Source organism: Myripristis murdjan, chromosome 1 (genome assembly GCF_902150065.1).
Source record: "Myripristis murdjan chromosome 1, fMyrMur1.1, whole genome shotgun sequence".
NCBI lineage: Eukaryota > Metazoa > Chordata > Actinopteri > Holocentriformes > Holocentridae > Myripristis > Myripristis murdjan.
In genome coordinates this window covers 23,943,077-23,958,838 of record NC_043980.1, presented here as the reverse complement: position 1 = coordinate 23,958,838, position 15,762 = coordinate 23,943,077, and the positions used below count along the sequence as shown (strand labels likewise).

Sequence of the window (15,762 nt, the reverse complement as noted above, 5' to 3'; positions counted from 1 at the left end):
TTTTCAGCAGACAGACAGACAGACTGACCCACTGTACACAGGGGCATGCAGCTAGTGAACACACATACAGACACACACAAACACACATACACATCTAACACCTTCCTCGTCCCCTACTGGCACACTGAATAGGCCTCATTCAGACTTACCAGCATGCTTGGCTGCCACGGCTACAACCGAATCTTCAACCGAATCTTCTTAGAGTTCCTGACGGGTTGAGATGAGCTAAAGTAGTAAGCTTGTCCCCATTTACAGAGAAGTCAGCCAGTCAGACATACAACTGGTCAACATATGCTGTGGGACACAACTGCCCCTCTCTTGTCTTTTTGTCTGTTCGGGTTTCAAAATTCCACAGGATGGGCAATTTACGCCATTAGAGGGTGTGCATGTATGTGCATTTGGGTGGGTGACTGGGGTGGGGGAAGAAAGAGTATTCAGGCTGAAGTCTTTCTCTGTTGGTGTTTTTTCTCATTCATTTCCTTGACCACTCAGATTTACACACACACACACGCATGCACACACACACACACACACACACACACACACACACACACACACACACACACACACACACACAGACTAGACGTTTTGGGCAAGTTCCAAGCGTTGGGTGCTTTGCTTGACTAGCATGACATCAAAGACCGTTTTATCCCCTGGCTGTGCGTGATGTCAAATCCCCTTGAGTGTCACCACTCCTGGACCCAGGGGCCATGTTTTTAGAATGGGATTTTCCCATGCAGCCCTATTAGTATTGGGCAAAAATGCCACTCTTTCCATCCCAATTTCTCCTCTTTTTTGCTGCCATGCACAACATACTGAGAAAGCATGGGGATGTGGGGATAACAAAGCATTTAATGTTCCTCAAAAAAAGGCCATCTCTCCACTGAGCTATTCAGTAAGAGATGCTAGATAGCTGTTTTTTCCCTCTTGCAGCTTCAAATATAATTTGTTGAAGATGCTTCCTATTGTACTTTAAAGAGCTTTAAAGCGGTTTAGCGTCTCTAGTTGTCAGTGGTCGTCTTCGTTTTACCAACAGCAGATTAAGATACAGTACCCACACTGAGACAAGCGCTTGCACTGTAGAGATTAAAAAAAAGGGTGGGGGGTGGGGGGTGGGGGTGCTGCTGTATTCGGAAATCTGACACATTTTTATCTCCAGCTACAGTAACGGACAATGTTCTGAGGTACGCTCAGGAACAGTGAGTATCTGAAACACAGATTAAAGCTACAGTAGCCTAAGGTGTGCCTTTAACTTTGCATACTCCACTAACCTCAGTGTTGCACTGAGTTTTTTTTTTTTTTTAAACCAATGCCAATTTGAGAAACTTACTGACAAGTTCAAGTACAAGCCAAATCCAGACCAGATACACTTAAATGTTATCATGCTGTCTGGTAATTCATGGATAAGACTGGAGATCACTATATAACAGTTGGCCAGTCCCAGCATCTTCTACAGAAAGCCCTTGTATGGTATCATATATCATATATTTGGGGCCCAGATAACACTCCTACCACATGTGTAAGGCTAATGTGAAAACCTCCAGCCAACCAGTTGCTAAGAAGGGCTCCAATCAGTGTCCAGAAAACCCAGGACCAGTTGTTGAGAGTGGGCCTCTTGGGAATGTGACAAACAAGAGAAACACAAGTGGCAGTCAGGCTGTCTTGGAGCTTGTACTACATACACAGTGGGGCACAACATACATGCATACCAGTGCGCGCACACACACACACACACACACACACACACACACACACACACACACACACACACACACACACACACACACACACACACACACAGCTCCTCTCCTTTGGTCAGATAGGTTAATGAACAGCTGCTGCTGTGCATGTCGCCATTGTGACGACTGCCAGACAACACTCAACGAAACAGTGAAGGGGTGGGAAACCCTATAACTGGTCATTCATTCATCTGCAGAGGTGGAAAAGGGCTACAAATTGTAGAAGTACTATTACTGAGTTATTTTTTCAAAATAATATCTTTGGTGTGGATCTTGGACCCAATTTAAATTAGATTCCTTCAAAGGTACATTTTGCAAAGCTGCAAAAGGCTGAATGAATGTGAGGACCCTGTAGACTGAACTGACAAATGTGGAAAAAGAATGTAGTATAACGGTTAAGTCTACATGGTCATTGTGGGGCCAACTTACTGGTATCCCCCTTTTTACCTACATGTATTCCATATTTTTTGCCAGCTGAGTCTAAATGGTCCTCACTTCCATCACCATCTATAACATCTATAACATCTGATAACTACTATGATGCTTATGATAATTGGGAATCTATCCTTACTGAGGGTCACTCAGAATTTTTCTGTACTGTGCTATACTTCTGGAACTAAATAATTTAAATACCATTGATCTGACTGATAATTTGTTTTTAAAGCACTAAAATAGTTGGGAGACATTTTTATTTGTGTTACACTATAAGAGCTAATAAACTGATTAAATGGCACAGCAAACACCTCTTATATCATCTTAAGCACCTCTTAAATGGCTGCAGTCCTCTCTCGTCTCTCCCTAGCAGACTTGCTTAGCTACAAAGAATTTGCACATACCCTGTTTTTGTGAAGTCGAAAGCAGTCCATATCCTCAGCTCCTACTCCAAATCCTGAACATTATGGTCATGGAATCATAACTCCAGCGGCACTGAGAGTGTCTGCATGGCTGGCTGGGCCAGCATACAGTATCCCACCACATCCTGTGTTTCCACACATACAGGCACAACACACACTCTCTCTCTCTCTCTCTCACACACACACACACACACACACACACACACACACTCACACAGACACTGGTGTTCCCTTGGTTAGACTTAGGGAGGAAGAGTTGAAATGCAGTCTTAAAAGAGACTGCTCTGCTAATTCAGATATATTGAATTAGAAGGAAAATAAACATGTTTCGGTAGTTATTGCTCATGAGATTTTGCCCACATGAGCAATGTGGCAAAGGAAAAAATGAAAGCGAAAAAGGGAGAAACAGAGACTCAGTGTGTGCATGTGTATGTACATGCGTGTGAGTGGGTTTTCCATACTGGGACAGGGGGCAGCTGTTGCCGCCCAAAAAAACACTTGTGCGGTTGTTGCCATAGCAGCGGCGCTCACACTGGTGGTAATAAAAGAAGCGTTTGAAGAGGTCAAAGAGCGCAGAGACTTTCCCTCACTGTGGGGAACAGGCAACAATTATACACACATAAATACAAACACATACTTCAAATACTCCCCAATTGAAAGCTATACCCTGACTCTTATACTTGGATATCCTGGCTGAACTGTCATAGGAAATGGAAGAGTGAAGGAGGTTAACGTTCATTGTGTGTTCCAGCTCACTGGTTCAGATGAAAAGAAAAGGTTGAGAAAAAGGAGGGCAGAGAGAGATGGAGAGAACATCCAGCGAGGTCCAGTGACCCAGAGACGCAGAAAAACAACAAACATCAGAGGTCGGTCAGAGGGAGATGGGATGGTGTGTGTGTGTGTGTGTGTGTGTGTGTGTGTGTGTGTGTGTGCCCTTACCTCCACTATCTCTGTGCAGGCGTGGGAGACGAGGCACTGCTCGTGGGGGTCTATGACAGCCACCTGGATGAGCGCGTTGGGCTTCCTGTCTCTGCCTGAGGCCACCAGATCATTACATGCTACAGAAAGAGGGGAAGAGAGAGAGGGTGGAGGTAGAAGAGGTTTGGGGAGAACAGGAGACCAGGAGAAAACAGAGTAGAGAGGGAAAATGAAGATGAGAGGGAGAGACAAGCCCTTACGAAAGACACGAAAGCAACAAGAATCACACAAGCCCGGGTCAAAAGTGGAATAGGGGACACGAGAGGAGAAGAACGCAGTAAATCCTTTCCCTCATCCCCAGAGGAAGATAGGAAGTGAAAGCGGCAGAGGATGAGGGTTCAGAGATTGTCCAAATCCCCAGGAAGTATCCCCTGTCAGACAGGAAGTCACATGCTGTGGCCCTGGACAGCAGCATTCTCTCTAAAGACCAAAAGTTAAATCTTTACTTTGCTCTGTTCATACACTGTCCTCACCTTTTATGCCCAATCCCTGCCAAAACACAATGACAGTTTGGAGAAGTAAATGAAAAATACTATTAATAAAACTGAGATATAAAATTGTTGCCTCAGCAGCTGATAAAAATGGCAGCCAGGTGAGTAGAATTCCCTCTAGCCATGAGAAATAAGTTTCATTAGGCTTTCGTTTCCACAGCAAAAACAGTTTGCCACTCTGTCGCACTGGCTTCTAAGGACAGGAAGACTTTGCTTCCCACAATTCCTTTATAGGAAACCAGCACTTCCTGGTTACAGATAGCAACTCCCCCTAACATTGTAATATTCACTGACACTCGTGAGAGGTAAATCAATATTAACCTTGATAAATACTACAAGCAACCTATTTTCTCATTATTTTCACATCAGGCACTAAAAAAAACAAAAAAAAAAAAAAAAAAAAAACATTTATTTATTCAATCCTCATCTGTCTCTGGCAGATGTTTTCATGGTCAGCGAACATTTGAGATGTTGGCTTACCCCTTAGCTTTTAGGAACATACCAGATAAAGTGTTGATTTGGACAAAATGTTTCATTAAATAAAGAAGAATCTTTTTGTGGAGGGAGCGGGGTTCACAACACTGAGGACTCTTTGAAATTAAGGTTTGATGTGTTTAAAGTGTGTTTGCATTTGCTTCACACTAAAGCCTTTAAAAATAAGAAAAAAACAAAACCACCCACTCTGACATCCAGCAAAGTCCTCCATATGGCACTGAATTAATGTATTAATGAACATTTGTATACACTTGAGCACAGTAATGAGAAATTTGTGCTCAGCAACCTCTTTGGATCCAGTCCAAGTGGCGCATTTTATCCACCCAGCAGAATCCTGGCATGTAAACAACAATTGATCTGCTTGCGACGCCTGGTCAGTTTCACACATTACTCTGCAGAATGTCTTGGTAACATCACTCAATGGGTGAAAATCCATTAAAAAAAAAAAGCAGAGACATGAGGTTGTTCTTGTGCAGTTCCATCTCTGTGGGTTTGGTTTTATTATATAAGCAACTGAACAGCAACTGGAAATGAATGAGGTTCTTGTGAAAGATATTGAGGAAGAGTGAGGAGCAGCAATAAAGTTAGCAGAAGAAATGAGAGGTACATCATGTGGTTTATGTAACTATCTCTTGGTGACCTGGGAGATTATGATATATATATCTATATCTATCTATCTATCTATATATATATATATATATATATATATATACACTATATTACCAAAAGTATTCGCTCACCCATTCAAATGATCAGAATCAGGTGTCCTAATCACTTGGCCTGGCCACAGGTGTATAAAATCAAGCACTCAGGCATGCAGACTGTGAAACAAGACATTTGTGAAAGAATGGGCCGCTCTCAGGAGCTCAGTGAATTCCAGCGTGGAACTGTCATAGGATGCCACCTGTGCAACAAATCCAGTCGTGAAATTTCCTCGCTCCTAAATATTCCACAGTCAACTGTCAGCTCTATTATAACAAAATGGAAGCGTTTGGGAACAACAGCAACTCAGCCACGAAGTGGTAGGCCACGTAAAGTGACGGAGAGGGGTCAGCGGATGCTGAAGCGCATAGTGCAAAGAGGTCGCCGACTTTCTGCACAGTCAATTGCTACAGAGCTACAAACTTCATGTGACCTTCAGATTAGCCCAAGTACAGTACGCAGAGAGCTTCATGGAATGGGTTTCCATGGCCGAGCAGCTGCAGCCAAGCCACACATCACCAAGTGCAATGCAAAGCGTCGGATGCAATGGTGTAAAGCACGCCGCCACTGGCCTCTAGAGCAGTGGAGACGCGTTCTCTGGAGTGATGAATCACGCTTTTCCATCTGGCAATCTGATGGACGAGTCTGGGTTTGGAGGTTGCCAGGAGAACGGTACATTTCAGACTGCATTGTGCCGACTGTGAAATTTGGTGGAGGAGGAATTATGGTGTGGGGTTGTTTTTCAGGAGCTGGGCTTGGCCCCTTAGTTCCAGTGAAAGGAACTTTGAATGCTTCAGGATACCAAAACATTTTGGACAATTCCATGCTCCCTTGTGGGAACAGTTTGGAGCGGGCCCCTTCCTCTTCCAACATGACTGTGCACCAGTGCACAAAGCAAGGTCCATAAAGACATGGATGACAGAGTCTGGTGTGGATGAACTTGACTGGCCTGCACAGTCAAGTCCTGACCTGAACCCGATAGAACACCTTTGGGATGAATTAGAGCGGAGACTGAGAGCCAGGCCTTCTCGACCAACATCAGTGTGTGACCTCACCAATGTGCTTTTGGAAGAATGGTCAAAAATTCCTATAAACACTCTCCTCAACCTTGTGGACAGTCTTCCCAGAAGAGTTGAAGCTGTAATAGCTGCAAAAGGTGGACCGACATCATATTGAACTCTATGGGTTAGGAATGGGATGGCACTTCAGTTCATAGTATGAGTAAAGGCAGGTGAGCGAATACTTTTGGTAATATAGTGTATATATATATATATATATATATATCTATATGTGTGTGTGTGTTTGTGTGTGTGTGTGTGTGTGTGTGTGTGTGTGTGTGTATGAAAGCAGGCTGATGGACACACACACAAACACACAGTTTTGTTTCTCTATTGTAAAATCCCTATTGTAAAATCAAGCTCGGATCAGGCGTTTTCCAGCAGTGTTAGAATGCTGATTGAACTGCCAAGGTGAGTGTCCTAACCTTGACTTGTTTGCCAAGAGAAACATAAACAAAGTTCTGATTTAATGAGCATTTGTCACACACTTGTCTGCAGGAATGCACTGAAAACAGATGACATTTTCTGCATTTAAAACTAAAGAGCTGTTTCTATTTCTAAAGTGGGATATCTCTGCAACTTCCATTCCAACTGACACTATGTGCAACTAAACATACTTTGTGAAATAGGGCACAATAATATGTGGTTGAAAACTTGGACATTGAACAACATTCAAAAGGCTTATTTTGGCGGTCAATTTGTACAATCTGCAACAGTAACTACAACCCTGATGTGTTTATGGTACCATCAGCTGACTGGCTGCATATTTGCCTCTGGTACAATTAATCCTCTGATCAGAAATACAAATTTAAAGCACATATCATGTAATCACTATGTCCTGGGTTCAAATCTGGCCTTGGGCCTTTGTCACATTATCCCTCACTCTCTCTTCCTCAGTCTTTCCTGCTTCTCTCTACTCTAAGCTATCCAATAAAGATAAATATGCCAAAAAGTATCTGAAAGAGAAATAGAACTTTATGAGCACACAACATGGCAAAAAATACCAAGAGTACACTATTAGGCCAAACAAAAAAATACTTTGGGTTCCGGTTCCTTGTCATTTAAGGGCATGAATAGGTAGGGAATTCATTTTATTTTATGTTTTTTTTTAATTTAGCATTTTAAGGATGGGTGGGGGGGATTTATTTTATTTTATTTATTCATGGGAAGGATGGGTAGGTAGGGATTTTATTTTATTTTATTCTTTTTTTTTATTTTCAGAAGTGATGCATGGGTTGCTTTTTAAATATAATTAATTCAATAGCTGCATAAGTTACCACCTTTTTAACGGACGGAGCAGCGTTATTACTACCAGAGGGAGGTGTCTCTGGCTCGCATCGCAGCGCTAGGTACCTGAAGTCGAATACACCCATACAGCCAAGCTCCACAGAGGGGGCAGCAGGCAAACATGACAGATCCCCCGTCAAATCTGCTGCAAATCTACAATGGCACTGATTCACCTCTTTCACTACACCTGCAAAGGGTTCTCTTGTAGTTGGATTATTTTCGCTGGTGGTTTGCGAGGACAAATCACACACACACCGTGCGGAAATCCATTCTTTCCAGCCAGTGCTGTCGGTGGCGTGTGATTCCATGAAGTTATTTTCCGAAGTTACGCGAGAACATCACAAATAAGGCGAGTGCAACAGAGATCAAAATAAAAGCCCTGCTTAACTTTTGACCAATGCCAACAAGGTCACACTCGGTCGCATATTGCCTTTATTTTATTTTTTTTATTTTATTTTTACACAGAGGCCAATAAAATAACCTGACTCGGGGGTTAAATGGGACACTCAGAGTTTTTATTTATTTATTTATTTATTTATTTTTTTGTCTGGCCTTATCCTATTACATTTGCCACTGAATGTACAGTACATAACTATCATCTAGTGTCTCAATACATTATGATATGCACTCAGATATCTTTTAACTGTCTCATGTTTAGTAAGAAAACTGGCTACTAAATACTGAATGAATAACTACTTGATTTTTCTAAAAATGGGCTAATGTATGTTAGGATCCGACTTAGTTTAGGAGGTCTGAAGGAGTATGTGATGAGCCCCTTGTACTCCATCACTGAGGAAGCTCCGTCTCCGTCTATTCTGTTCAAATCATGTGACATCAGCTCTGAAATAGGCCCTTGATTTCATTAGACTAAATCGCATTTCCTAATTCTGCCAATTCTCCAGGGTATGTCATGGGATTTACTGAAAAGTATCCAAAGTACAGTATCTCATTTGGTGATATTAAATTGAGTGGTGCTTTTATTGGATCCACTGACAACTTTGTCTCTGTATTCTTTAGCAGTCATTCTTAGTCTGAGTTTTGTCTGAGAATGGGCAAAAGAGTCTGAGAGTGGGGGCAAGGCGACAGCAGAGGAGTGCAGAGTGAATCGTGAATGGAATAACTTAGTCTATAAATAGACTTAGGTGCATGCAGCCATTCTAAGGCTAACTTAGCACTTTGCATTGAACATGCACTGCTTTGCTACAGATATAAAAAATAGACAATGCAGAAGTTAAATGAGACTTCATGTTCATGTCCATAGTTTTGGTAATTTAGGTTTATGGTTTTTATGAAATTATGATTCCATTTTTCTCAACACAAGTAAAAATGCCATGGTCACTTTTCACTGTCCAAAAATTACATCTGCATTCATTGCACTTTTCAAAAACTTGCCACTGCATAATGGCAGGATTTTTCTTGACTACAATATACAGTACATCCACACTAGTATTGCTCAATTCTGGTTCCTACTTCTCTTCCTAACTACTTGGCAGGACAGAAAACCAGTAGTACTCTGTGTCTTGAGGATCAGGCGATCAGGATTGTGAAGCAGAACATTAACTGTGAGGAGTATCTGTGTATGTAAGTATCTTCAGTGTACAATGCGTGATCGTAAATGATTGTGCTGTATACTGTCATTGTTTTTGGTACAGCATATTTAAATGTTTTTATGTTACAGATTCTTGGAATAATAGAAAAAGGAGGAAAATCAATCAATCAAATGATTGATCTGTTCTACAGTCCCATGTTTTCCTATCTAAGCCAAAGTGCTGCTAAAAGAGCATCAAAAATGCTAATGCTAAATGCACCTAATGCTGGGGTGTGACAGAATGAGTGTGCATGCGTGTTTGTGTAAAAACACAATGTATTTGGGGATTCAGTGAGGCTTCCTGCAATACGACCACTGATGACCAGTGCATTTACTCAGATGACCAAGGGTTTCCCTGTGCCCTGTGGGTGTGCGTGTACTTCAGCGTGACCATATGCCTCACTGAGCAATGAAACAACAAATGCCTGTAGCAAAGGCCACATAATCTACTGACCTAGGTAAAACCAGAGGACAGCAAAGATGTTATCTATCACCAAAGAAAATGACCATAAGAGTAAGACAATAACATGCAGAGCCTCTTATTCTCTTAACAGTGTGGTTAGGGGAATGCTGTGAGACAGAGCTGTTAAATGCATTGCAGTGCAGTAAAGCCCATGCATGTATTATCTGTTAGGGGCTACTCTGACTCTATATTCCTTTTTTCTTTTCAAGATTCTAATGCCAGATCGTTTGGACTTACATTAAAGGAAGTCTCACAATTGCTTATGCAGCAAGAAGGCTGCAGCAGAGGCGGCTGTGTGAAGACAAAAGCTCTTAATTTCTGAGAGCATTTTCATATGCTGTGATACATGCTTGAAAACAATATGCATGTGTGTGTGTGTGTTCGTAGCGATGTGCATGTTATATGTGGGTGTGCATGCATTTGTCAGTAGGAGCCCAAGGACACATACTCACGTATAACTGCATAGACTACCTATACACTTGTACGCTTCTACACACACACACACACACACACACACACACACACACACACACACACACACACACACACACACACACATACACACAAACACAAGGTCTGTATTAGCTAGAGGCCAGAGGATTCCATGGTGCTTCATCTTTTTCTTTCCATCCATTTCATCATTTCATCACCTCTCCTTTTTGTAGCACCCCTTCATTTCATTGGCTCTCTTTTCTTGACGTAATTATGTTCCTCCTCTGCCCCCAGAGCATACACACACGTACACACATACACACAAGCACAAACACACAGCATGAGATGGCATACTGCATACTGTGTGGATAAGTTGCTGACTGTCCCATCAGTCACCTCGAGAAATCTATATTTGCCAGGGCAGAGGAATCTCCCCTACCCTCCTGCAGAGTTTACCCCAGTCAGACTGGTGACTGAAATGGGACCGGGTGCCCATCCATGCATCACCAGATTGGCTCTCTTACAGGGATATGACACTTCAGCTGACCCTGTAAGGTCAGAGCTATTATGATGCTGGGTGGAGGTGGCAGGAAAGGGAAATAGAGAGGGTGACAAAAGGAAAGGACAAGGGAGTCCCTTAGAGACACATTTAGAGTTTAAGGAAGGACATGAGTGAGTGGGGAGATAATGAGGGAGCGACATGGAGAGAGGAAAAAGAGTATGGCGCTATTAAAGTGAGACAGATTGAAATAATGGGTCGAAGAGCAAGAACAGAGAGTGAGAGAATGAAGAGTGCCTTGGAAGAACAGTATATTTGTAGAGATTTTCAGTCATTTATTCCTGAAATAATATGCCTTGGCTTACGCACAAATTAATTCATCAATAACATGACTTGCCATTTTAGGCAAGCAACTCAACTACCAAAGTGCCAAGAGTGATCCCTCAATTACCATAACAATCGAGCACTTGGAGTAATAATGTTTGCCGATCCTTGGAGGCTTCAATTACTGTGCTGTATTTATTTTGTGTGATTGGAATATGCTGAGCTCTTTCAAGATGAATTTGCTGGAAATGAGTTTTAATGCAGTGGGCCTCTGTGACCCCACAATGAATCTAAATTCCATTTATCGAGAGGGGAGCCCTGGGAGTTGCCACAGGAGACAAATATATGCTCATCTCCGGAAGAAGATTATTCATCATGATAATTATTTCAACGCTTCAATTAATTTGACAACATTATTTGCATGTGCCGCCATTTCGCACACCTGCCTGCCACTGGGTCTGGGAAAACGGAGGGAAAATAGAGGCTGTAGAATTAAGATGAATTTATCTTTCACCTGGTGCGCACAGACACTCATCAGTCAGTACATTTTCAAGACACAGACAAGCATACAATGTTAAATTAGTAGAGGACTTTAAAATTATACCCATAATTGGCTTTCTAATCTGTGAATTGGCCATCCATTCTAAAATGAATTCAATCAGCTTTGAAATACATTCATTAAATTGACATTCACAGCAAATTTGCATTGGTTACAATGTAATATTTTTGAGCAAGTTACAGAGGAAAATTTGGCTGTTGAATGGATCAAGGTATATAATTTAGAAAAGCTGACATCAATCATTTTTAAATTCCATTGTCACTGCTATAAGTTTCCCCAAAACATTCCCAACATTTGTCTATTCCTTGAACACATGCATGCTGGTGCCAATCAAAGCAGTGCAAGTAGTGGGAGATGGGGGTTTGTTCAGGAAAGGTCACAAGGTCACCAAATCTGACAGAGCTCATGTTCTGAGAACAATGAACGTGATCACCAAATTTCATCACAATCCACTCAATAGATTTCAAGATACGCTGCCTTGAAGAAAAGTGTTAAATGGACTGACATATGGGGGAAGCACAAACATAGACGTCCTTAGCCACGCTTGCCACTGGGGGCAAAAAGAAAAAAAGATTTCTTGGTGACTGAGTAGGAAAATAAAATCCTTTTTGCTTTCACTGTGTTTATGGTAATCATCACAGCACTCAAAGAACTTCACTTTCAACACATCATGATCAAAGTTCACTATTATCTACACTGACACTCTGATGAGAAAAAAACTCCCTTATGAAGAGAAAAACAGCGGATGGGGTATTTGAAATTACAATATGGTGGTGAAAGGTTCCTGTGTGTGTTTGTGAATGCGTATGTGTGTGTGTGTGTTTGTGTGTGTGTGTGTGTGTGTGTATGTGTGTGTGTGTGTGCACGCACAAATACGTGTGCATGACTTTTCATATTCGTGCCAGCATATTTGTATGAAGCACTGTTTACTGTAGTCCGTATGAGAGGTAATCTTCAGGTTACCTTCATAAGTAATAGGGATGCATGATAATCTCAGCATGACATTGTTATCGGCTCATATCAGCTTTAGAAATTAAATATCCGTATCGACCTGAAATGAAGAGTTCTGCCGATATGACACGCCGATATGTGAAATAGGTCAAATCTGCCCTGCTTGTGGCTGTCATGACCTGCTTAGGGAGAGCATCATCCAAGCCTGTTTCAGTGGGATGAATCTTACAGTTTTGTTTGAAAGAAAAAATGAAAATGAATATGGCAAGTCTTACATAACCTAAGTAGAAGTAGTTTTCTTATTTTGCCCAGTGGAATGTGCCAAAAGAGTTGGAAAATATCGGCATATTGGGAATCAGCAAAAACTTGTGTCCCTGATAAAATATATAGTACATGACAGAAGGCACAATAAAGCCATCTCTCACTTTTGCAATATCAAACAGCCACTGCATCTAATTTGTGTGCACAGCACCATAATTAATGAGGCAGATATAACTAAATATTAATTAGCAGTGAAGTGATTTGGAAAGGTCAGGAACTACTCTCATATACAACTTTAAACGCAAACACAAACACCCACACCAAACAAACACTGGCACGTGCACACACAATTACTCAGCCTGACATATGTGTTCTGGAACAACTGCTGCTGTTGGAGGCCATCTACAACATTTGAGTGTCTAGATAGTAATTTAGCTTTGTTCACTGATCTTTCTTGTTTTCTCTCTAGAGACCAAAGTCTGGATCAGAACCAATGTTCGCAGTGCAACCAAATCAGGAAATTTATTTGCAAATATAATCCACAGAAGTGCTGTACTCTAGAAACACAATCAAAACCGGAGTAATTTAGTAGAGCCAATGAAAAGAATCCCACATGCTGCTAAACTGTAAGCAGGGGCACACTGCAGAACTCCAGCACCAGTTCAAGTGACAAGAGTATATAGTACAATGATATTCTAGAAAAGCATCTTTTCTCTAAAAGAATAACTCATCACAGTTACTAGGCAACAACTAGTACAATGCCAACGTCATGGCAGCTGATAGATTTCATTTTTTGACAGTTTACATGTACCCCTTCCACCTCTAAATTTGAGTTTTCAAGTACTTTCATTCACCTGAAGAAATATAATTTGTTTATATGTTCTGCTAAAAGCAAATACTCAAATACAGCCACCTCCTGAGCCTGGGCTTTTGGAATTTCAGAATATTATACTATATCATACAGTAATAATAAAGCTGATTCTTACGCACAGTATGCAGTATCCTCTTTCTTCTCTTTGCACAACGGAGGAAACTCGGTTGTGCTGCCATAGGCTATTTGTTTCAAATATTTGAGGCATGGTAACTTGTTACAGAATTTTTCTTGGCAAAGATAAAAGCTAAACAACCTTGAAGAGTAAATCCTCAACAACCTGATTTTCAACCATATTCTTCAAACTAGCCAATGAAATTGTCAATAAGGAGTAGAGATAACATTTGGCTGGGGTCTTTGTTTCATCTGTCACACATGATTTACTTGTTGTGATATGAGACGGCTGAGCTATCAAAATCACTGCCAGGCCATTGATTTTTGATTAGCTGTAGCTACCTACTATAATTATTCCATGCCATTAAGTAATGCTGGCAAGGTTGGGTTTTCCTGAATTCTTATGAGCCTCAAGCAAAGAGTGTCCTCAGCCACATCAGGAAGGAGTGAAAAAAATTAAAGAGCATTCCTTTTGCTTTACTATAGCTCTTGGTCACTGTATTCTTATGTTTCATCTTGTTGAAAAGAATAAAATGATAGAAAGAGGGACACCTTTCAACATCTAATTCCTGCCAGAGCTATCTTTAATCAAGATCAGCATTTTTTTTTCCTTTCTCTTTTTTAGCTATAATATGTACATATCTTCCAGGAACAATATAAATTAAACACAGTCATTGTGGGTTTGACAGATCTGAGAAAGGTTCAACAGATGTACATTGAGTACACATGAGCACACATCCAACCACTGCAATTACAGAAGCACATGGTTCTTTTCTGTGCCATCTGTCAGCTGCATTCTTCACTAGGACAGAGCATTTATATTCAAATAGTGTTTCTACCTAAGGTGCAATGCATATAGAAGACTAAAAGCCAACTCCACATGGCCAGCACCACACAGCCTCATCTGATCTGTTGCCGTATGTGCTTTTGGTCCTGTATCTCTGTGTGTATGTGTGCATGTTCGGGTTCATCTGTGTTAACAGGTGCAATTATTGTGGCCCATACTGAACTCCACACAATCTTCATACCAATTTAACTGTTATCAGACTTGGGTTTTGTTACACCTATAAACATCATGTTCACATGCTTGTTTTTAACAACAAAGAACTTTCAAAGAGCTCTTAGCAAGGCAAGCTGACATACATAGGTTATTACCCATTAAGTCATAACCTTTTTGTGTGACCTTTTTGGGGGGCAGCTACATTCAGTGTCAGTGAATGGCTTAGTGAAATGCTTATGGGCTCCTTTGACAGCAGTACTGAAAAAATATTTTCATATCCCTGGAAATCATCATGTGTGCAATCAGCGTAAGCAAAGTCATCCATCTATTCTTTGTGAATACAACAGCAGGAGACATTTGATGGCATAATAGGTTTGAGTCTTGTCTGTCTTCTTTCTACCTTGATTGTGTAAGGCCACAGGATAGGCCACAGAATATTTGTGATTCAGTTTCAGGTTGTTTTTTTTTTCCAGCATTCCAGGCTCATAAAAAACAAATGAGGCCATCCTGACAAAGAGTTCAACAAGACTCTGTTCTATTCTATAGATGATTTCTGAACCATGTGCCATGGAAGGCCGAGTCTCTACGGGTTTTCATTCAAACCAAAAACTACATCCAGGTCATTTCACTTATGAGTTCCTCCTCTCTGCTTGAAAGTGAGGTAATCAGTGAAATTACATGGTGTAGTTTTTGGTTGGAATGAAAACCTGCAGACTCTCAGCCCTCCATGGCACATGGTTGCCTACCCATGGCGCGCACACACACACACACACACACACACACACACACACACACACACGTGTGTCAGAAACAAGAAGTGGGTGTGCAGACATGTCACTGCCGATTTTGTGTTACCTCTGCATGAGTGTGACTGTCAGCACCTGAGGTAGGTGTGTCATAGGCCATAAACTTGTGTGGTGTTTCTGGGCCAGCCACGAGTGATTTGACTGGAATTATTAAAGGTGTGTTTTCACGCATGAGAACGCATGTGTCTTTCGTCTAATATGCTTTAAAGGGTGTCATCATAGTTATTGGATATTTTCACATTTGGTAGTACCATGCAAAGTAAACTGACATCATAAAGAAAAGATAGAAC

General features: G+C 41.3%; 1 protein-coding gene across 9 annotated transcripts in view; it reads right to left on the bottom strand.

The window, feature by feature from the left end:
- inpp4b (inositol polyphosphate-4-phosphatase type II B) overlaps positions 1–15,762 on the bottom strand; it is a 257,269-nt gene that overhangs the window by 128,562 nt on the left and 112,945 nt on the right. For 8 of the 9 annotated variants that reach the window (XM_030053522.1, XM_030053485.1, XM_030053476.1 and 5 more), the window contains one exon: positions 3,533–3,651. In XM_030053522.1, the coding sequence (XP_029909382.1) occupies positions 3,533–3,651 (119 nt within the window). Of the gene's footprint in view, positions 1–149; positions 280–3,532; positions 3,652–15,762 lie in introns of those variants that run through there. The other variant, XM_030053530.1, reaches the window with a different exon arrangement.